Source organism: Olea europaea, chromosome 15 (assembly GCF_002742605.1).
Source record: "Olea europaea var. sylvestris chromosome 15, O_europaea_v1, whole genome shotgun sequence".
In the NCBI taxonomy this organism is placed as follows: domain Eukaryota; kingdom Viridiplantae; phylum Streptophyta; class Magnoliopsida; order Lamiales; family Oleaceae; genus Olea; species Olea europaea.
Genome location: NC_036251.1, coordinates 18,644,584 through 18,669,072, shown reverse-complemented (window position 1 = coordinate 18,669,072; position 24,489 = coordinate 18,644,584). Strand labels below are relative to the sequence as shown.

At 35.5% G+C, this 24,489-nt stretch overlaps 2 protein-coding genes across 3 annotated transcripts; one reads left to right on the top strand and one right to left on the bottom strand.

The window, feature by feature from the left end:
* Nucleotides 1–12,953: 12,953 nt before the first annotated feature.
* Nucleotides 12,954–15,237, top strand: LOC111411015 (transcription factor HHO5-like). The gene is made up of 5 exons (XM_023041592.1): nt 12,954–13,149; nt 13,229–13,464; nt 14,495–14,771; nt 14,879–14,955; nt 15,052–15,237. The coding sequence occupies exons 1-5, from the start codon at nt 12,954–12,956 to the stop codon at nt 15,136–15,138; spliced, it is 873 nt and encodes a 290-aa protein (XP_022897360.1). The 3' UTR covers nt 15,139–15,237.
* Nucleotides 15,238–20,560: 5,323 nt separating this feature from the next.
* LOC111410357 (LOB domain-containing protein 36) lies at nt 20,561–24,483 on the bottom strand. 2 transcript variants are annotated; one of them, XR_002705674.1, is made up of 3 exons: nt 24,472–24,483; nt 22,783–23,826; nt 20,561–20,827 (listed from the first exon to the last, which is right to left on the bottom strand). XR_002705674.1 is itself a non-coding variant. In XM_023040649.1 (2 exons), the coding sequence occupies exon 2, from the start codon at nt 23,804–23,806 to the stop codon at nt 22,865–22,867; it is 942 nt and encodes a 313-aa protein (XP_022896417.1). In that variant the 5' UTR covers nt 23,807–23,826; nt 24,472–24,483; the 3' UTR covers nt 22,628–22,864. The 2 variants fall into 2 exon arrangements, 1 of the variants encoding a protein (XP_022896417.1); XM_023040649.1 differs by lacking the exon at nt 20,561–20,827 and having other exon boundaries at nt 22,628–23,826.
* Between the last annotated feature and the right edge of the window lie 6 nt (nt 24,484–24,489).

Genomic DNA, 24,489 nt, shown 5'->3' with positions numbered 1-24,489 from the left:
GTTCAGGAGACAGAGGATCAGCGCGATATACTGCACGTCGACTTATCACAGGGGGATAATTCGACAGAAAACAAACAGGAAGTAGAAATAGAGGCTGCCGAAAAGGTTATTTTTAAACGACCAGCCATGAAATTGACTAAACACTTGAGGCCGTTGTACGTTAAAGCTCTAGTTAACGGCGTCCCAGTGGCAAAAGTGCTTGTCGACAATGGAGCAGCTATAAACACCATTCCATATAATATGATGAAGAAGTTCGCAAAGACAAAGGGTGACATGATTCCTACAGAAGTCATCCTCACGAGCTTCAATGGAGGAGCAATTTCAGCTAAGGGAGTTATGCCATTGGACATAACTATAGGGACAACTACTAGGACCACTGTCTTCTTTGTAATAGATGGTCCTCCTAGTTACAATGTGCTACTAGGAAGAGATTGGATGCACGGAAGTCGCTATATACCCTCATCGCTCCATCAATGCCTGATCTTTTAGAATAACAAAGGCGAAGCAGAGGTGGTACAGGTCGATCATAGGCCTTTTTGTCGCAGAAGCAAACTCGGTGGAAAAGTTCATGTACGAAGGAAACTATGGACCTGTCAAGGTAGTACAAGATGGGGAAGAAACTTAAGTTGTCGCGCAAAGCGAAGAACCATTCTCAGTGGACACATTCACTAAAATGTTCAAATAGATGAGGCCAAATATAGTGGCCCTAGAAGAGCCAATAATTGGCAAAAGAATAATCAAGGAGTTTTGAATGGATTCTAAGTTACAAAAGCAAATGGCCGACATTCAGGCCTTCAAAGCCAGACTAACGGCTTTCAATAAGGAATGCAATGACAAGGCGGAAGAAGAGATAGCCCTAAAAGCGATGAAGGACAAGTTGACAGTATTCGAGTTAGAACAAAGCATTGGCCGAGAAGTCAACAAGGTGGACTGTTTAGAAGACGAAATACTTACAAGGGAACTGGACGACGAAGTAATGCGGATCGTCAAACCTGGATACACTCAAGCACAAGACCCTCTGATCAAAGTAAACATTGGCAATGAAGGAGAAGATCGTCCAACATTCATCAGCCAGATACTCGATCAAGAGGTTAGTAATAAATTAATCACTTTGCTAAAAGAGTACAAAGATTATTTTGCTTGGGAATATGAACAAATGCCTGGTTTAGATAGAGACTTGGTGGAATATAGGTTACCAACTAAGCCTAACTTTAAATCTCATAGGCAGCCTCCTAGACGTTTTGCTCCTAATGTGCTCCCTGAAATCAAGAAAGAGATAGAGCGATTATTGAAAGCAGGTTTTATAAGAACAGCCAGATATGTTGAATGGTTGTCCAATATCGTGCCAGTACTAAAAAAGAACGATAAACTAAGGGTGTGTATAGACTTTAGGAATTTAAACATAGCTACACCCAAAGATGAGTATCCAATGCCCACGGTGGATTCTTTAGTAGACTCGACTGCCGGACATGTCATGTATTCTTTCATGGATGGGTATTCAGGATACAATCAAATTTATATAGCTGAAGAAGACATACACAAAACTGCCTTTAGGTGCCCTGGGTCTCTAGGATGTTTTGAATGGGTGGTTATGCCTTTCGGCCTAAAACATGCAGGGGCAACATATCAACGGGCAATGAATTTAATCTTTCATGATATAATAGGCAAGTTTGTTGAAGTGTATATAGATAACATAGTAGTCAAGTCCATTAAAGAAGAGGACCATTTCGAACAGTTAAGATGTTCGTTTGAGCGAATGAAGCAAAATAAGCTAAAGTTGAATCCCTTGAAGTGTGCATTTGTTGTTAATGCAGGGAATTTTCTTGGTTTTTTAGTATACAAGAAAGGGATTGAACTTGATAAAAATAAAGCGAAGGCTATTTTAGAGGCCAAACCACCTAACAACAAAAAAGAATTGCAAAGGTTTCTAAGCCAAATAAACTTTTTAAGACGCTTTATTTCTAACTGTGCAGGGCAAACTAAAGTCTTTTCGCCGCTCTTAAAGCTGAAAAATCATGACGAATTCGTCTGGAAAGAAGAACATCAAAAGGCTTTTGAAAGCCTAAAGACATATTTATCAAATCCACCAGTGTTGGTGTCACCAATCCAAGGACGGCTAATGAAAGTGTACGTATCGGCTGAAAAAGAATCAATAGCTGGAATGGTCGCACAGGAAGACCAATTTGGTAAAGAAAGGGCAATTTACTACTTAAGTAGACAGTTAACGAAATGTGAATGTAATTACTCTGCTATCGAAAAATTATGTCTTGCATTGTATTTCACATGTACAAAATTAAGGGTTTATTTACGGCCCGTAACCGTTTATTTAATTTCTAAAGTAAATTTAGTTAAGTATATGTTCTCGCGCCCTATTTTACACCAAAGGGTAGGCCTTTGGACATTAGCTTTATCAGAATTCGAGATACAATATATACCCCAAAAGGCAGTCAAAAATCAGGCTTTGACTAATTTTCTAGCCGATCATCCATGCCTTGACATGTCTGAAGAAATTGAACTAGAAATCAATTCGTTCGAGTTAAAACCTTGGGTATTGTATTTCGATGGGTCAAAAACCTCTAAAAGTGCAGGAGTAGGATTAGCATTGATTAATCCTTTATGGATTTGCTACAAGTTCGCATTCACTTTAGACAGAATGTGCACCAACAATCAGGCCGAATATGAAGCCTTAATTGTAGGCCTAGAACTAATGATAGATATGGGAGTAAGAAATGTGATTGTTAGGGGCGATTCTCAATTGGTAATCCACCAATTGATTGGTGATTTTAAATGCCAAAGTGATTCCATTATAAGTCAATATGAGATCGCCCAAGAATTGTTGGAAGAATTCGACCAAGTAGAACTTCAATGCGTTAATAGGATATATAATGACGTGGCAAATGAGTTAGCCCAAATGGCCTCAGGATACTCAAAGGTTTTGAATTGGAAGTCTACTTGTGAGTATGGAATCATATTGCCCGTGACTCAAAGAAGGGCGAGAAAGATTGAACTTCACTGCATACAAGATGGAGATGCAATGGATTGGAGAACATAGATTAAAATGTTCCTTAAAGAACCTAATGAAGGGATTAGTGGAAAAATGAAGCTGTGTTTGCTAAACTATACACTAATAGACGAAGAGTTGTTTAAGAAACGCTCTGATGGTGTATTACTAAAGTGTGTAAGTTTGCAAGAAGCCAAGACGATCATGGCTGAAGTGCACGAAGGGATATGTGGAGCTCATCAAATTGGCTAAAGGATGAGATGGTTAATTATTAGGAGTGGATATTTTTTGCCAAAGATGGGAGAATTATGCGTTCGGTATGCAAAGAGTTGTTTAGCATGCCAAAAGCATGGTCCAATACAAAGGGCACCAGCACGAGAAATGGCACCTATTATTAAACATTGGCCGTTCAAGGGTTGGGCGATAGACTTGATAGGGAAGATTTATCCCCATCGTCCAAGCAACATACTTTTGTTATAGTTGCAACCGACTATTTCACCAAATAGGTAGAGACGGTACCTTTGAAAGAGATCACCCAGAAGAATGTTATAGAGTTTATCCGTGATCACATCATTTATAGGTTTGGAATTCCACAAACGTTGATGGTAGATCACGGAACATCTTTGAATGGGGATCAAGTAAACAAATTTTTGAGCGAGTTTGGGGTTAAATTAGTAAACTCCACACCATACTACGCTCAATCCAACGGACAAGTGGAATCTTCTAATAAGATTCTAAAAAATATCATCAGAAAGATGATAGATGAAAATGCCAGAAATTGGCATGAATGTCTGAACAAGGCCTTATGGGCTTATAGAACATCACATCGGTCAAGTACCAAAATTACTCCTTTCCAACTTGTTTATGGACAGAAGGTCATTTTGCCTATAAAAATCAACGTGCAATCGATTAGAGTGTACTTGCAACATGAATTGAATGATGATGAGTATGCCGAATCACTAGTTCAAAATTTATTAGGGTTAGACGAATTAAAGTTGGACGTCTTAGATAGATTGCAAGTTCAAAAACAAAGAATGGCTAAGTTTTATAATAAAAAAGTCATAGCCAAGTCGTTCGGCCTGGGTAAACTAGTTTGGAAGACGATACTCCCTTTGGATAGCAAGGATCCAAAGTACGAAAAGTGGTCACCCAATTAGGAAGGACCATACAAAATAAACAGTGTGTTACCCAATGGAGCGTATCACTTGGAAGATTTAGATGGCACCAAGCACGTGAGGTTCATTAACGACAAATATTTGAAAAAGTATGTTCCTTCTTTATGGGAATGTGAACAGATAAAAGTATAATCAAAATATGTTGAACGATTAAGGATAACAAGGTCAGAGCGAAATATGTTCAAATAAAGTCCTTTATTATCAAACGTTCATTACAAAGATGCGAAAATACAAATAATGGATGCTCTACAAACTACAATCAAAAGTAAGCTAATCTCCCGGTTGATCGCTAAGTAAGAGGGTGGACTAGTCTCACACCGCCTTCCTAAATGCATTGCTGCAATGGTGGGATCGCCGAGTAAGAGGGTGGACTGGCCTCACTACCTTCCTAAATGCATCGCTGCAATGGCGGACAAAGAGGCTGAGAAGTACTCTCAGCAAGCAAACTGAGAAGCACTCTCAGCAAGCAATGTGGCCCGCAAGCATCCCAAAAATTGTCTTCTATCATCGACTCCTTGTAAAGGACAAAGAGACGATGGGAAGAACTTCGATGGTAAAAACTTTGCTGCTGGCCAAAAAATATTTCCTAGACCTCCCACACCAAAGGTGACATCAAGGCAAATAGCAAAATGGGCGGAATAAACAATCCATTTTTATAGAAAGACGAAGGTTTCGGATCGGATTGATTGTCAGAGTGCCAAACAATGGTAACAAATTGATTTCGAAGAAGAAAATGAAGATGAAGATGAAGATGGAAGATGTAAAATGCGAAGCATCCGTGCGTTTATAGGGGGTGGAGATGAAGAAGACAGAATATGAGCAGCCACATTCTACCTAGTAAATGGAATTAAATAGCCCAAAGTCTTGGGAAAAGTGGTGGGAATATCAAAAGAAAATGGGCGAGATTTTTAGCACAAAGCAGTTAAATGCTTGAAGAATTGACGACTAAAAAACAAACGTCAAATAAATGCACAAAAAGTTAATATATATGTTCATTAATGATGAACAAAGTTACAAAGGAAAAATCAAATTACAAAAGAAAAAGGCATCATATGTCTTAATTACAGTCCACCCCACACTGAACGAATTCGTTCCCTAAGTTTTTCCCAATTCTCGTTCTGTCGAGAGGAAGTGATGTTCAATTCGGCCATGACATTATCATCAACTTCCAACTTCTTGTACTGCTCAACCAAGGACTTAATTCGCTCAATTCCTTGGGAGGCGTTGCGCTTTTTAGCAGCCATTCTCGCCTTGCAGTCGTCTATTTTGGTTTGAAGTTCCTTCATCTGAGCAGCCAAATTAACCAGCAAAGAGTCTTTAATCATGACTTCGGAAGAGATTTCTTTCAACTCGTCCTCAGCCTTGTAATCTCCATACGCAAGGACTCTTTCTCAGATACGACTCGAAGATATTGAGTACTTTTGGCCTTTAGTTCAGCATTCTTGGCCAGCAAAGAAAGGACCTCGGAGTGGATGACCTTCAATGTCGCTTTAAAATCGGCAGAAAGATTGAGCGACGGAAGCGTCAGTGCTTCCTCCAACTTCGCATTCAAATGCTCAAGTTTATCCTTGTGTCTGGCAGCACTAGCCCTACCAATGTCCATATCCATGAAGGACACGTACTCAAATATCGACTGTTTCAGGAACTTCAAATCTTCCTCTGAAGAAGCAGCAGGACGATCAGATGGAGCAGGGCGAGACGTCTTGACTTGCCCCCAGGAAGCGAACAAGTTTTGGATAAAATGCACAATCTTGTCAGCATCCTGCAAAGAAAATTGCCAATATTAAAGATTCTCACTACAACGAACAAGATAGAAATAAAAGTGAAGCAAAGATTACCTCATCAACAATCGTGGAAGATGGCATGTCCTCAGCCAAGTCTGCCACCAATGACTCCTCCATTCGTGAGGACTTCTCCTTGTCTGAGCGAGAAGATGTTGCCACAACGGGCAGACTCATGGGAGTATCTGCAAAACTCAAGGGCAACAAATCAGAAACCAATAGCACAAGCAAAGGTAAGACATCAAAAAACTGAATTACCTTCTGCTTCGATGTTTGGGGGGTTGACACTTTGGGAAAGAGGTGGCTCATCCATGGGTTGTGATGAGGATTCTGGGACTGAAGATGTCTCTTTAAGCGTAGTTCCCTCATCAACCGGTTTGGATGAAGCAGCCTCAGCGGAGGATGATGGAGCAGGAGCTATCGATGCCAAAGCCTTTGATGGAGAGGCTAAACTTTTCTGAGAAGTCCAAAAAATCATCAGCACACAGAAAAGTTTCAAGTATAGAAAAGTATGCTTGTGAGTAAACCAATTTAATTACCTTCCTCCTGACGATAAGAGGGGTATCATCATCATCATCAACATCATCCTCCAGAATGGGAGATGCTGAGGCTGGCCGTTTGCAACTTGGGGCACTCTTGGCTGTAGTAGGCTAGGTAGGGAGAGAAGAAGATGGACGAGCATACTGTTTAGCGTGACAAGGAAGAGAAGGACTCCGGATGGACAAAGGAGCGACTAAAACAGGAGGAGGGGAAGAAATGCTCGGCTGATCTAGTGAATGAAAGGCACGATTGGCATCAGCCGCAAATAATCTGCGCTTCACTGACGGCCAGAGCTGTTCAAAAAGAGGATGGATGGCGTGGCTAGAATTGAAGGGGGCTAATGAAAAATAGCTGGTTAAAAGAAGATAACGAGCATTTATAGCCTCTGTCTCCGCCTTATTAATAATATGAAAACGGTCAATTAAGTTCCTTGAATAGCAAGGAGAAACATGCCAAGTTTGGCCGAAACCAAGCTGGCGAGCAAAAAATTGGGGAGCATAAATTTCTACCCCTGCCTTGGCATTGGTCCCAGTTAAAATATCATGAAATAGCTCCCTCTCGGTTAAAAATTGGATCCAAATGAGCAGGGAGGTGCTCGCGCTGTCTATGGTGGAGGGGAGATGTACTTAGTTTGGAGTCAAAAAAGGAGGAAAAGGAAAAAAGGAAGAGATTGAATCCAAAGAATAAAAGAATGAAAAAATGTCCCTTCTGGACATATTTACAGGAGCCAAGGGTCCATGGCTAGCCCATAACAGCTAGCAGAGGAGCGAGAAATTGATGGAGCACCAAGCAATGAAAAATAGGATCTCAACCACAGTTGAGTGAACCAAAGAGGTCCACTGCCAGTGGGAGATGCACCATTCTTCAATTGAGTTTGAAGAGAGGCCATGCCTCTATAAAGGGTAGCCAAAAAGAAAGAACATAAATTCAAAGGCCTGCTACGCGCCAATTCATGCGCTATGGGTAAATAACTCAGGGAGGGCTTTATGCTTGGCACACACAAAACATATACAAATCCAAACTAGAAGAAAAGTCACTTGCTCAGTATGGGAAGGCTCAGCGCTTGAATGATTGTGAATGGTTTGCAGGCTTGAATAAGACTCGGTGTAGTTTCTACCAAACTTTGGGGCGCCACCAGAAACCAAGATACCAGGAAAAATGGTATCGCCCAAAGGTGGTAGATTCACTAGGGCCCCAATATCCCTTAAAGTAATAGACATGGGGCCAAGAGGGAAAATAAAGGCATTATACTCAGAAAACCAAAAACTCAAAGCAATCGAAAAAAGTGTTGAATCAAAAGTAGGGGGACGAATAGAGATTTCTAACAAAGAAATCCTAACATTATCAAAAAGTGCCTTAGTAGGACCATAGCCCACAAGGCGAGCATGCCACCTACGGAAAGCTACATCAGATTTAGGCCAAGTGCGAATACCTCTTTCGCGAAGTGGCCCAGCGGCAGAGAGTTTAGAAATAGAGGGCCTTGAGTGCAAGGAAACACATTTAGCAAGATCGAAGAAAAATATCCTAGTAGAAAATGCTAGTAAATATTATATTATCTGAAAGAATGGCGTGCACCGTTACTTCCAAGGAAGAAATATAAGTATCCATAACGTCATATTGTTGACATATAAAAATTCAGCCCAAATCGAACGGCCCAAGGAATGAAGCTCAATTGGAGGATCCCCAAATCAGATAGCCCAAAGAACGAAGCTCAATCAAACAATTCAAGATGAAGGCCCAAATAGGGAGGCCCAAGAACGCGGTAACGCCATTGCCCAAGTTTGCAAGTCGCCCAGAATCTGAGCGAATGGAGTGCCATGCAGTCGCCCAGAGCTGTTACTCTATTCTCGCCCAAACTTTCAAGTCGCCCAAAGTCTTAACAAATATAAAGCGTTGTGGTTATCAAGAAGTGCAGTTATCAAAGCAGTTATTAAAGCAACCCTATCACGTTCCACGATTCAAGGAATTCAATCGAAAGCGGTTGAATGACGAAAAGTAATGGCAGCAGTTAAAAAATGCAGTTTTCATGACAAGTTGGCCATTACGAGAAAAGTGGGCAGTTGTAGAACGATCAAGCAGTTTTTAGGCGGTTGATCACAAAGAGATCGTCCATGAAGTATAGAAGGGAGAAAAGACATAGAGCAAAAGACCGAATCAAAAATTCTCGAACAGAGAACATGTAATTTTAATTTTCTTAACTTAGATTTAAACACTTTTTTTCAGTAACTCGTGTGCTTGCGCCCCTTGGAGGCATTTTGTTTTTGATTTCCAATTGTAAAGTCATCGCCAATAAAAGAACACCCCTTTTTGGGACTTTGTCTCAAGAGATTTGTCCTTGACACAATCGTCTGATCCCTTTTAATTGTTAGCGACTAACCCGCGCGAAACACATGTAATTATGTCGAGAGAAATCAATTGAGACTTTATTTGTCGTACTATAGATTATGGAATTTCGTTTTAGCTTGTGGAAGTCACCTTAGATTCTTTATTCCTTGTTAAATTCATAAGACAATTCTTATTTAGAAGATAAGGGAATAATGTGAAAAAATTCTTTCATTTGAGATAAGCATATTTCCTGTGTCTTACAATGTCTGCCTCAGGCTACGGCTGGTTTGAACACATTCAATCCATCACATCAAGAGTCCTTATCCTTAAGTAATCTACAAATTAGACTCAGAATAAAATAACTCACGTCTCTCATAGATTCCTCAATAAATTGATCAAAGTCCTATGCGAACATACAAAATGAGCTCGAACTGTCCATCGATCCAATTAAATGAGTTGATTCTGCGAGCAACACGGTCCATTTGCCACCCTAGAAGTTGGGAGAGGAGGGGTCTTTTTTATTCTGTTTACGGTGTGAGAATCTTGTGCTGTGAGGTCCCTCAAGGACCATCAAGAAATATGATTCTTGTTTGTGTTAATAGTCTTTTGATTTTTCACCCAAAAATGTTGGTATGCTAAAGAAATTTATCGTGTGCCATGCAAAACCCTTCGTTTTATTTGTAGAAATCATGAAAATTTTACGCCAAATCTAGTCTTACTTTATCCAATCAGAATTTAGGAATCAGAATTTGGAGATGTCTATAATAGCATCTTGGCATTCAATGCATTGGGGAAGAAGAAGGAAAATAGATCCTGCGAGCATCGTCTCAAGATTAATCAATTATTCTTAATTTATAGGTTAAGATTTTGAGATTGTCGATTCTAAGATAATATTTGGAAAATAATGTACCTTGTATGTGATATTTCACTACTAACAATGGTCTTAAATTGTAGCTAAATTCGATTATTTTAATTTACAGGATGACCATCTATTATCAAGGTTTGATTATTTCAATACTAACATAGAATGTACCTTGTATGTGATATTTCAATACTAACAATTGTCCTAATTTCAATTTTCAAACGTTATTTTTTTTAAGAATAGTGCTTGATAGGGGCAGTGGTGAATCCAACACCTGCTCGCGGCCGCTCTGCCAGATCCGCCAGCAGCCTTTTTTTTTTTGGTTGGCAATAGGTGAATTTTTTAGGTTATATATCTGATAATCATTTTACATTCAAATATTATTTCTGGCCAAGTTGGTTAGTGTTAGGGATGATAATTTGAACCGTTAAAATCAAAAATCGCGATTAACCGAACCGAATGGAGCGCAAAAAATCAAATCGATAGTGCAATGGGGTGGATATGTTATTTGATTTTAATGAACCGATTCGTGGCGGTGTGGGTATCATATTTATGCCGTCGAACCAAAACTGAACTGATTATCCGTTTAAAAATAATAATTCTTTTATTAGGGATGACAATGTTTAATGATGAGGAAGTTGATGAAGAGGTACATTTTTTTATTGAAATCTTAGTTAAAACTATCTGGATTATGTAGTATCATTATATTCTTTACTTACATTTCTTATTTACTATATATGAATCAATTTTGAGTGCTGACCTATACTAGTAAGAATTGTGGGGAAGAATGAAGATTGAATATGAGTTAAGGTTGAAACTTTTGAATTATTAAGCAAGAATCAAGTAACTACAATGCACAAGAATCAAGAATGAAGGAAAAGTTTAGTATTGTTATATTCATAATATTGTTTGTTAAATTGGTATTTTGCAATTGGAATTTGGGATAATGTTTGCATTTTCGTTTGGATTATTGTCTTTTTGTTTTCATTGACTCTCTTTTCTTAAATTGTTTTATATCATTTGACGGATGGACCTATAAAAAATAATTTATTTTCGTGGTTATTAATTGAATCGAGCCAAATCGAACCGAGATACGAACCGAACCGATTTACATGGTTATGATGCGGTTATGATATGGCAAAAAATTTGACATCACCGAACCGAACCGAAACCGAATCGTTGTCATCCCTAGTTGGTGTTGGTTTTTACATCTTGTAGGTCCCAGGTTCGATCCTTTGTAAATCAACTTTTATTGCTCAATTTTTTTAGTTTTACAATTTTTACCAAAATTTAAGCGAATGAGGAAGAGGGGATTCAAACCTGGAGCTATTGTTAGAATTATTAAAAGATTGACCATTATACCACTCGTTGAATTGTGACAATAGATTTAACTAATTTATATTTATTAGATCTTAGCTTGTTTTAATGCAACAATAAAGATTTAAACTTGTGCTCTTCTTTGGAATTATATAAAACTTGACAACAATGTTATTTGATGAGGATGATTTATTCTTTTAACAAAATTATATATGTTCAATTTCAATAAAATAATTGTTATGTTTAAATTTTAGGTCTTGTTTGATTCCCATTTATTTCAGAATATATTTTTTTCACTTTTATTTTCAACCATATCTTCTTCAATGAAATAATATTTCACGAAATTCAAAACTTTTCCTTATTTTTAATCACATATTTTTCATCAAATCACTATTTCCCAAAATGCAAAAATAAAAAAAAATCAAAAAATGAAATCAAACAAGCTCGTAATATTTTATTGGGTTGACGATCGGCGGTCAATGATCATCCGTGTTGACTCAAAATTCTGGATCCGCCACTGATAAGGGGGCCGCCAAATCTTTACCCATTTTTAAATCCCCATAGCCTAGGGCAGTTTAGGAACAATCAATATGTTAGGCCTTGTTTCATTGGCATCTTTTTCATAGAAAATTGAAAAAAAATTCTATTTTCCACATTTTGGTAGTGTTTGATAGTAAATATTTTTCATGGAATTCATTTGCTTGGCTTTATTGAAAAGTGGTCTTTTCTTGGTTTTCAAGTGGGAATTGGTTTTCTAGGTAGGCTGCCAATGTTTCTTTGGACAATGGAAACAAATTCTATCCATAATTGTTAAAAAAAAAAAAATCCTTTAATTGACAATTTTTCTATAAAACAAAGTCAAATGAACACCAAAAAATAGATAATTTTCTTGATTTTTTTAATTTTTTTTAATTTTTTAATTTTTTGCAATGGGAACAAATTCTATCCTCGATATCAATAAATTCTATCCCTTTTATTGACAATTTTCATGTAAAATAAAGCTAAACAACATCAAAAATACGTTTATTTCAATATTTTTCACGTGAAGAAGTATACCAATCAAACATAATAATTGACAGTTCACAATAAAATAATTTTTAGGCAATTCAATTCCCTAAAATTCATTTTCTTTCCTTTCAAATTCTTTCTTTGCAATGAAATGGACTCTTAATATAAAAGACAAGTTTTTCCTTGAAATCCTTTCCATTTTTTTGAATAAAATACTATTCCCCAAACCTTTCTGGAGAAAATTAAAATAACATTTTGTTTTTGAAAATTTTATCAACATTTTAACGGATTAGACTTCAATTTTAAATGTTTTACGGAATTCACATTTTTTTATCAATTTTCAACCACACATTACATCTATTTTTAACAAAAAGTTTGTCAAACAACCCCCTAACTGAATGGAAAGTGCCACATTAGTGGAAGAATTCCAACAAATTGTTTGACAGAAGAGTATGTGGTATTTTGTGATTGGATGAAAAATATGACTGTGTTTTAAACAATTTAATGATAGAACATCACGTGTCATTATATTAACCATTGTGTCAACTATTATTTCACTATGACATGATTTTAATTTATCAGAACGCCAAAATGAACAGGAGTAAGGTAGTCTCAATCTTGTGAGCAGTCGCAGTGTGAGGATTCGATTCTTGAGATATGAAATTGGACTCTTTGTGAGCACTAGTGTACGGGCAAACTCTTGTTCTCTGACCTGTTTGGACACATCCAGCGATTTACCTCCCTCACGATGCTCCAGAGGCGAGACGGTAGGACTCTTAAGGTTGGAGATCAACCTTTTTTTTCTTTTTTTTTAAAATAAAAAAATAACACCATCGAATCTTTTCGTACTTCCCAACTTACCATTTCTTTTCAGTTTACTCCCCATTGTACACGTATAAATATACAAAGATTTATAAATATATTTGAACCAACGTGGGGGAAAAATGGGCGAGGATTTGCAGTTGGGCTCAGTTTCTGAACCGAGAAAAATTTCAGATATTAATGCACAAGTGTCAAAAATCGATGGTTTTTCCAAGAAATCAGAGCTTGATATTCAAGTACAAGAATTGGAAGAAGAATTGAGAAAAATCGATGCTTTCAAACGTGAACTTCCTCTCTGCATGCACCTCTTAAAAGAAGGTATTATTATTTTTTCTTGAATTTTATGGTCTAATTTGTTCATTATTCATTTATGTGAGTGATTGAATTTTTTGGGTAGCAATTGAGAGATTGACAGAGGAAGGGTTGCAATGGAAGGGAGAAAAGGTGGGAGCAGTGATGGAGGAATTTATGCCAATGAAGAGTGATTTAGAAGAACATCAAGAAGCCAAAATCTCAAATGATTGGAGTGAAAAGAAGGATTGGATGAGTTCAATTCAGCTATGGAACACTCCTCTTCAGTTCGAGAGTCAATTTGATACCAGAAATCAAGAATCTGATTTGCACCCAAAATCAGTAAGATTTTTAAAATAATTTACTTCTTCTTTTCTCCTAAAAATTTTAGGCTATAGATTTTTAACAATTGCTAAGGGCCCGTTTGATTTGTGTTTTAGCTTTTAATTTTCTGTTTCGAAGGCCTGTTTTAAGAGTTTTTAAAAACGCGATCAATTTATCATTTTGAAAAATTATTTTTAAAATTAAAAACATGTTTGATTCGAAATTTTGGGGAACAAAAACTCGACATTTTCTTCAATGGAATTGATTATTCATTAAAAATGGAACAATTTTATGCTAATTTATTATCATGCTATATTATATTTTAAAACCGGTGAAGCTTACAATATTTTTTCTAGCTACATAGGTAAAATAAAAATAAATAGTAAATTGAGTTTAATATATATATAAAATAAAAATAAAAATTAATGTTGTGAATTGAGAATATTTTTATCTATTTGTTTTGCTCTTATTAAAATTATAATTCATTTCTCTCTATCTTTTCTTATTAACTATACATTTTTCAATAAAATAATATTACATGTAATCTCAAAATTTTTTCTTTATACTATATATTCTTCAAAAAAAATATTACAATCATTAAAATTTCAAATAATTGGGGGCCAAACGTGTATATGTATTCGCTTAAATATTTTTATTGAATTTTTATATAAATAATCATCAAGAGTTTGAACTATTTTTATTTAGTATTTTTTTTATAATTTTTTATAATTTAACAATTAATTTTAATCATATATTTCATGGAACCCACAACTTTTCAATTACATATTTCATCAACTTTTAACGAAATTTATTGAAAATTTGATTTTATCTCGACAAAACAAGGGTTTAAACAAAATTTTATTTAAACGCTTGTTCTCCTTGGAAAGGCTCAAAACATCAAAAATATTTTTTTAGTTCTATGTTATAAGTTTCTCCTTGTTTTCAAAATTTCATTTTCAGAAATACCATACCAAAACAAAGCATTTCACTGTCTGAAACCTGTAAACCGAATACACTCTTACCTTTTAAATGTGATTTTTGATGGCAGAGTTGCCAAGAAGAGACTGAGGTTTTGTGTAATTTAAACAGAGCAGGGGATTCTGTATCATTCAACAAACTAGTGAAGGAAGAGAAAGTATTTATCCCAGTTAGAGACCTTTCACCGTCAATTCCTGTGGCTAAAGTGGGATCACTTGATTTGAGTTCGAAACGTCATTTTGGTCATGGAAGGTCACAACCGCAGCAGAGAAAACAGAGGCGCTGTTGGTCTCCTGGTTTACATAAGAGTTTTGTCAATGCACTTCGTCAGCTTGGTGGAGAACATGGTGAGTGGCATTATCCTTTTGTCCTACGTTTGTTTGTTTGTGTTGGTGAGTTAAAAGTTGGACGACATTAAAGTAGAAAATGAGCTAAAATCTTGTTCATGTTACAGCAGCCACGCCAAAGCAGATAAGAGAACTTATGAAAGTGGATGGCCTTACCAATGATGAAATCAAAAGCCATTTACAGGTATACTACTAGTTGAGAAAAATAATATAAAATCATCCTGCTTCTTATGTATGGCAGTGGAATGATACGATTTTACATTTTTTTGTGTAATTCCAGAAATACAGGCTTCATATCAGAAAGGTTTCGACTTCATCAACCAGAGTGACGGATCTAGGTAGTGGCGAGTTAGGGCAGCCGCCCTAGCTGGATTCACCAGAACCATCGAGATCCTTTTTTTTTCTTTTTTTGTTGACAATAGATTAAAGTTTTAGGTTATATTGCTAGTATTCAATTTATTTTCAAGTCCATCTTGTAGCTCATTCGGTCAGAACTTGAATGTATATAATGCAGGTCCCGGGTTCGAATATTTTTAACAACAAACTTATTGTGCAATATGACACGACCCGTCCCGAATCATCCTAGTGGACTCGAAACATGACATACGTCGATGATAGATGTTGATTAGTTATCAAATCTATCACCGAAACTAAATATGAGTTATTTTAAAAAATGCAACAAAATCAAATGCTTATGTAAAACATAATGTGATGAACCCAAAATATTTACTTCGTGCTTCATCAATATGAGTTACAATATTCAACATGTCGTGTAGCTCTCATTTGGAAATCATTAGGCTCTTCCAACTAAAAAGAATCAATTTCCACCTGTAGGAAAATTACGGGAAAGTATATGAGTTGATAGCTCAGTGAGTGAAGAAGTTCTAAAATAATTATATTTTTATATTTTTATCGAAAATCGAGTTCATATTATTTAATAATTCACAAGATAATATCATGTAATTATAACCAAAAGTGAAATATTCACATAAGGTCGTAAAATATCATCTTAAAATCATGATATAAATATCGGCTGATAACCACGCTACAATCTCATCCATCAAACATACTGAAAAATCCACCAAAAATGTACCCTCTGACTAAAATATATAATCCGCCCCTCGGGCTAAGAACTTTCGCCACGGGCCTTTGGCCCCTCCGTGAACGAAAGTCGGTCTCAAAGACCTCTTATAATCAATTCTAGAACACGGTCAAGACTCCTCAGTGAACTATATGTACACGGTCGAGACACCTTCATCCCTGGTCCAAAACCCCTCAATGTAGTATAGAACATGGCCAAGGCCCCTCAGTGAACTCTATAATCACGGGTACTTTTCTGGTCGATCTCAAAATCATATCTCATATTCCAATTCACAATGTAACGTATATAATCTTTAAAATCTCACATGTATCATAATAAAAGGTATTTCCATAATAACCATGTAATTAGAACACATAATTACATATAATTGCACATACTTTAACAATAAATTTAATTTATATATACTTTAAAAAATATTTATTTTTTTCCACTCACAATACTATGTTCACAAAATCAACCCGGTTGGTAAGCTGTTCTGATATCAGTATCGTTGCCTGAAATACGATATAAATTTTAAATAAACAATTAATTATTTCAAATAATTTCAATAATTAAATAGGCGTACCCAAACTTAATCATTTCACGTTTAAGCAATTTCCACAGTCTTTTTAATCACTAAAACTAGTTTTTCTTTCACTTTACTCAATTTTATAGTTTATCATACTTAACCCCTTCAATAAAATTGAATTTAATCTAACAATCTAACAACTATAAAATCAAACATAACTTGAAAATAAGTAATTTTTTACTTACCTTTCAAAATTGAGGAATTCAAGCCTAATAATGTAGATAACTTATTTTCTAACAATATAGGTGAACTTTCCTATTTTATTTTTTTTCTTCCTCTTCTCATTTTTTTCTTTCTTTTTCTCCTCTTCCATCTCTCTTTCTCTCCATTCTCGACTTCTCTCACCTGTGTATTGTGAAAATGGGTTTTGATTTGTATGGAATTGGATTGATATAAAAGTCAATCAAATTCCACCGCCTAACCTTATATATATATGTGTGTGTGTGGGGAGGGGGATAGCATGATATGTTTGACTCTCTTTTATATATATATAGATATTTTATATTTAAGGTATTACACAATAATATTTAAATTCTACAAGTTTTGCGAAAATTTAATAGGAAACTTGACCGCTATGGCGTCCATTAAATATTGACAGTAAATTTGATAAAATAATATTTGTTAGATTCTATCTATCTGTTGTAATGCGAGTTCAATTGTAAATATTGGAATTCGTGCTCTTTCTTTATACAAAACTTGGCAACAATGTCATTTGTTGAGTTCGTTTATTCTTATAACATAATTACATATATTCAATTTGGACAATCTAATTATTAATATTTAAACTTTAGGCCTTATTTGATTCATATTTTTTTTTCAAATACATTTTTTTTATTTCTTATTTTCAACCACATATTCTTCAATAAAATAATATTGTATGCAGATTCAAAAAAAAAATTTATTTTTAGCCACACATTTTCAAATGTATTTTTTGTTTTTCGGCAAAAAATGGGTATTAAACGAACTCTTAATATTTTATTGCGGTCGACGGTAGATAATTAATGGTCGCCCGTGTTGACTCAAACTCCTAAATTCACTCCCTGCAACCAGTCCATCCAATTGCTCACGATTGATCAAATCGACCCAAACCAACTCAGCTTAGTTTGGTTTGGTTGACTTTTCAATTTTTATGCCCACCTCTACACATGACTGGTGTTAAATTAAGATTACTCCTTTGACGCAGACGTCCATGAAATGATAAATTCAATTAAGCATATAGATATCAGACTCGCTTCATTGTTTTTATCATTTAATACTACTCGAGGATCATCCATAATGCAGATAAATATCATTATTCATGTTAACCATTTGGTTTTTTTCATTACTATGCCTCTGCTTGACGAATAATAAGAGAAATAATAGTGAGTCCCACTAAGTATGTGGATAACAAATAAGTAGTAATTATGAATCCAAGTCGATTTTTGATTTTTAGTTGAGCTCAAAATCAATTCAATCCGAACAGTGCCTAGACCTTTTACTCGGGTCGAGTAAATTAAAATTTTAAAAAATGGGACTTTTAATCAATCCACATGATATCATTAGAGAATTCCCACCTCTTGACTTCATTTTGGAACTATTTTCAAAACTCCACCCATATTCGGTTCACAAGCATGTTATTAAGAGCATTTCCAATGTAAATATGAATTGCTTAAAAAAAATTACATGAGTAAAAACAATGTCAAAAAAATTATCTTCATTGAAATTGACTAGAAATTTGTTGACGAGAAACAAAAAAATAGACATTGCCTAGAGTCCATCTAAATGTGAAAGCTCGGTTAGACACAATGATTCAACAATTATTCAAGCGATGAAGGAAGTAAATTTAAAGAGAGGGTTAAGGTTCTAATTTTGTATTTAGAGTGTTAAATTATTTTCTCCTCTTCCCTTTAGTGAGCTCTTGTTTGAACCCCATTCGTTAAAACTTTTTTTTTCCTTCAAATATTTTCAACCACGTTCACTCAATAAAATAATTATGCATGTAAACCCAACATTTTTCCTTACATTTTAACCATATATTCTCCAAAAAAAAAATTTATTTTTACAAAATTTATTCTAAAAATGGGGCTCAAATTATTTTAATGTTGACAAAAGATACGTGTGGGATAGAAATATTAGATTGTAGTCGTAACATGAACTCATTCTTGATTTGTTTTGTTTAACCGTCCATTCAGGAGACATCAATATCCCCATAAATTACAAATCTATTTACTCGAATGTCACGTAGATTACAATTTATAGAATGTATTGAAGATGTTGTTGCATGTTGTTAATATTCTATTAAAAGCATGTTTGGCAAGTGTTTATAAATATTTATTTTATTTGTTTATAAACAAATAAAAATAAATGATGAAATGGTGAATAGTATCTATGAATTTCACGAAATACATAAATAAATATAAGCTAAAATACTCGTTTTATTGCAATTCCTTCTCCCCCAACGTTAAATTAGTTAACAATAAGATTAGACGACTTTGTCTCCCCGCTTAGTCAATCTTCTGAGCATATAACTCGACCTGTGTTTGGTTGGGTCCTATTTTTATATTATTTTGCGCACACACATATTGTGTTTATCCTAACTTACTCAAAATCAACAAGGAATATCCATCGTTGGCGTAAACAAAATTTTTTTAAACTCGTAAGTCAATATATACTTGGTTTTAATAAATTGTCAGCTTTCTAGTACAATAATTTAATTAAGGCTCCGTTTGATTGCACGAAATTTTCCATGGAACTTGGAATTCGAATTCCAACTTCCACTTTTGGCCTGTTTGATTGACAAAATTTTCCAGGGAATTGATTTTCCATGAATTTCTAGGTACAACACCTTAAAGCGTGATTTTCCACCTTTTTTTTTCCTAGGGGATAGGTGGTTTTTGGTTTTCCACCTTTTTTTATTTTTATTTTTTTTGCTTTTTTTATTTTTTTTAATTGTTGGCAATGGGAACAAATTTTAGGAATAATTGTAAAAGAGGATATCCCTGAAATTGACAATTTCCACTCAAAACAAAGTCAAACGAACATCAAAAAATACTTTTACTTCAACATTTTCCACGTGAAAAATTTATACAATCAAACACAATAATTTACAATTTCCATGAAAACAATTTCTAGGTAATTCAATTCCCTGGAATTCATTTTCTTTCCACCTAAATTCCATCTTCGCAATCAAACAGACCCTAATAGATCATCCAATTGAAGGGATCCAAGTCATGCTAGAATAATTATTCTAACTTAACAAGTCACCCATGCACATGCCAATCTTTACTATTGCTTAAATTCTTTTGGCTTTTATTGAATGTAAACATTATTGAAATAGTTAAATAATTCTCAGTTTCAAAATGTCATGGTCGACTATCCAATAATGTTATATAGTGATCCTACAAGTCTGATTTTAACATGAAATTTTTACCCAAAAAATGATAAAATAATATGACGCTCACGAAGCACATATTGTGTAGCTTGATCCACGAGTACAAAGGTTAAATTAGTCATTGGCATAGATCAAATTTTTTAGCCTGTAAAAATAAAGGTTAAATGATGACTTACCATTGACTAAGCTATAAGGTCTACACATGAGAGTTAAGTGAAGCAAAGGCTAAAGAATTTTAACAAACTACTCATTTGTGAATGTTGTTAATGTTTGGCAAGTGATTGTAAACCATTTCTTCATTTACCGGTTAAGAAGGATCAAATCAATTTTTATTCATATATTTAGTATGATTTACAAGTACATTGACTCGTATTCTATCTATTTATAAACAAGTAAAATGTTATAATCACTCTTTAAAATACTTTTACTTCATGATAACCAAGCAGGATTTATCGAGCCATTAATTTACAAATTTCTAAGTCATCAACAACTTGAGATTGAATCAACGTCTTTAGCTCCAAGTTAGCCCACACGCTTGTGGACATCAACAACACTAACCCGAAGGTGAGTTGTTCAGCCAGAACCGAACCCTTAACCCCGCACCAAATCTTTAACATTTGTGGCCTACGACAAATTTTGTCAATCTTTTTCCGCTTTTTAGGCAAAATTTATATAAAGCTAGTGATAAAAAAAGAAATATTGGAGTCGCATTCGACATTTCAATAAAAATATGAAAAAGAAAAGTCCTATCACATGCAAGTTAGAATATTATAAGGCAAAAATGCGTAATATGTCGGCCAGCCGGTGTAAGGAAGTATTAACCTGCACCAGCTGAATGTAAACAGAAAGAGAACACTATTGTTGAAATCAACGCTACTCCTACATTCGAAAATGTACCATCGAGTAAAAATTGTCTCCTTTAATCCCAAGAGCTAATAAAAGAAAAGAAAACTAACTAGGTTGCGACCCTCTCTCTCCCCCTCTATCCTTCCTCTCTCTTGTACGCCATGAATTTGCTGCAAACGCGTACAAATAAGAATAATTAGATATATAACAGGACTATAATTCTTCTGAGTTTTGCTATATTACCAAATTGATTTTATCAGAATTGTGCCATATTAACACTTGACAATATTTCATTGGTAGTTGTCCCAAAAAAAAATTTTCAGTTACCAATAAAATGTTGCCAAGTATTAATCTGACACAATTATGATAAAATCAATCTGATAAAATGGCATAACTCTAATTCTTCAATGCCCAATTAAGATGGAAAAAGGGGAAAGGATGCATGCATTTAAAGACAGTATCAAATTCACACATCAAAAAGAGCGCAACCTACATTTTGTTTTCACCTGGCCGGACAGCCTACATTGCGTTGCACATTGATATTGACACTACTACTGCATTAGTCTAGAATGGCTAACCAATACTAGACTTTATAGTGCCTTCCAAAATGCCCAGTACAAATTACTTTTGAATGCGCATTCAAGCATAACATACACGTATCATTTCAACCACCCAATCTTTTTTCTTGTTCTATGCACAGATTTTTGTCAATGTTTTCTATTTCGTAATCCTGCTAAAGAGGATTGTAGATTGAAACTCAACATAGGCAATGCAATAAAAGGATAACACAATTCTATTTTATGAAAGATATTACGACTTTAACTACACATTTCTTTGGGGGTATTTGGACAGGCAATGCAGTAAATGGAACAAATGCAACACACACACCTACTCCATCCTAAACTTAAAGGGAAAGATCTAGCTCTTGTTTGGTAAAGCTTTTCTAATTTTAAATTGGTCAAACTTCATATTTATCACACTTGGACCAGCAATTTATTTTAGGAAAAAGCCATAGGTATAGGGATGTTTCACGCAAGGGCGGATCCAAAAAAAAATTCAGAACGGGCTAATACCTATATAAAAAAAATATCGCACATAAAAAAAAATATTTTACTTAATTTTTTATTTTTTTTAATGGACATTTGGACTAGAGGAACAGGCTATAGCACAGCCCAACTCGTCTCTGGATCCGCCCATGATTTCACGAGAAAATTTTTCAAGAAAAGAGGTGGCTTCCTTGGATTGGATGAAGGAAAAGTATAGATTAAAGCAGACTAATGCAGTGTTAACACTTGATATCTAGTAAAAAATTCTATAAAACTTTGTGTACTTATAGCAAAACTGTTATTTTAATTTTCAACCAAACATTTAATGGGTCCCACCAAACATAATGATTTGTCAAACAGGGGGCTAATTTTTTGTTGTTTTGTATTTTTTAGGTGAGACACCACATGCACATCCATAACAACCAAAAAAAAAAAATAGTTAATTCCAAAATTCATATTCGTAGTGAAAGTTTGAAAACAAATTTGATGCATTTATTACTAGTACCAATTTCTGCTAAAGGAAGATGCTAGGCTAAAACTGGTTCATACACTGCTGCCAAATTGAAATGCAAAAACCAATGAGCGTCCTACATGAAAAGGGCAGTTAGGGTTAATAGGTAGAAGTTATGATTACTGAATGTGACATGTCTGGGCAGTGAAAAGACAATTTCTCATAACCAACCTCCTGCTGAGCCATACTACAGATAGTAAATTTTGCTTTCCACTGCACTCAGCAAGAATATAACCATATTCATGTTAAGAGAGACGATGCCAAATCTCCCCAGCATTAATGATACGGAGCAATCATCCATCACCACACAGACGTACAAGAACAAGAAAAGAAAACCCTCAAGTGCACGGACGCAAAACACGCTATACATAAGAATTTAGGGCATCTAAGCTATCCAGTACAAAACAATACAATAAAGATTTTAAACTATTTTTCTTCTTTGATTAATTGGAAATCTAACTTATGAAACATGGCATTAGTAGCTTCTCTTATGCTTAAACATGCTCTAGGGTCTTAGATGAGTGAAGAAAAGGTCACAGTATAAACGAAAACTGGGCGGAGGAATTACCAGGATCAAAAGTTTGTTGAAAGAATAAAGCTCAGAGGGCATTGAGCCTTTGATTTTGGAGAAGATGATTTTTGAATTAACATCAAGAATCAATACTCCTGCCCTCGTCGCTTCTGGCTCTCGGTGGCAGTGATGTTTGAAGTTGCTGTGTCTCATGATGGATTGTAGCATTCTGTTGCTGGAGTAAAAGCTCGTGTGGCAAAAGCTCGAGCTGGTGAGGGTGATGAGAATGTGAATGCTCCTCCGCCTGCTGCTGAATGTGATGGCCGTAAGGGTTGCCTTCGTAAGAACCCAAGGCCAGGGCAGGCGGCATGTCGGCTGCAGCAGTGGCCGGAATCATTTTATTATATCCTGTGGCGGTGACAGACCCTCTTGTAGTATCAAAACCACTGTTAAATCGCACTAAACCATTCTGCTGCTGGTGTTGCTGCAGTTCATAATTCCTAAACATCTCCTGCTCCCTGGCGGCCGCCACCACCGCTAACTGCTGTGCCTCAAGAATCTGTTGCTCTTGTGTCGGTGGCTGCTGCTGAGAGTCCCCAATCATCAGCGCACCATGTGGCAGTCCTGCCGGCACCCCCATCATTGACTGCATATTATACGGCATCACCTGAAACGCCGAGGCCCCAAAGTTCGGATGCTGATGCATGAATCCTGGGTGGTTAATTATTGGTAACATCGCAGAAGGCCCAATATAATGAGCCAATTCTTTTTTCGCATTATCCAAATCGAGCTGCACTTGCTTGAGCTTATGTTGCAGAATGGAAATAAGACCAACACAGCCATAAACCGGATCGCGAAGGCGATACTCCGCCTCGTAGGCTAAGGAATTTACGGCATCCTCGCGCTGGCTGGCGTTGAGTTCGTTGAGGAGCTTTGCAACATTACTGGCGCCAAAAACTTTATGGACATTGGTAAATTTCTGGGGGTTATCCGGCGGAAAATATGGCGCAAACACACACTCCTGCGTGCACTTTCGCCTGAGAAACTTGCATGCCGCACATGGAGAATTTGATGATGACATTTTCCTCTCCTTCACTACAACTGAACACATAATTAATCATACCAATCATCAATTATTTGAACTTTAATAAGCCTGCGAAATCTAAAATAAACACAAACTTTTGGAAGTGTTTTTTTACTGAGTCTGAGTATCCAAAAATAAAAATACTGGTGCAAGCAAATGTGAATTGTTTAATGCAACCGATTAAAGAAGAAGAATGTAGAAGCAATTAAATCTTAGCATATAGAAGCCCACATACGAAGTCAATAAATTCATGCTTAAAATCAAGGCAGTGGTTTTTATAAGGAAAGTCAAATTCAGAATAAGGAAAATTAAAAATAGAAAATCAGCAACGAATTAAAGAAAAAGCAAGTTAATATGAAAGAGAGAGAAACAAGAGAAAGTGATCGCCGGAATGTGTCTACGAGAAGTTTTTATCACTCTCTCTAAAACTTCATCAACTTGGAATGCAAGAAACTGAATGGTGTAGTGAAGAATTTTCTAGATCCAAAAGATTAAAAATAAAATCTGTGACCGGAAAATCTTTTGTTTACCATGAATTCAAACGTCAAAATATTTCCTTATCTTTAACCAACCCTCATTTCCCATCAAAACGAACAACAACAAAAAGGAAAAAAAAATGGACGAAAACAAAAATAGAAGGAAATGAATCTTGAAATTCTTACCTTCGATTTTGCTTAATA

Coding starts and splice junctions, on each gene's coding strand:
- LOC111411015 (XM_023041592.1), top strand. CDS start 12,954: ATGGGCGAGGATTTGCAGTTGGGCTCAGTTTCTGAACCGAGAAAAATT. Junction 13,465..14,494: donor CTGATTTGCACCCAAAATCA/GTAAGATTTTTA, acceptor TTTTGATGGCAG/AGTTGCCAAGAAGAGACTGA. Junction 14,772..14,878: donor TCAGCTTGGTGGAGAACATG/GTGAGTGGCATT, acceptor TTCATGTTACAG/CAGCCACGCCAAAGCAGATA.
- LOC111410357 (XM_023040649.1), bottom strand. CDS start 23,806: ATGTCATCATCAAATTCTCCATGTGCGGCATGCAAGTTTCTCAGGCGA.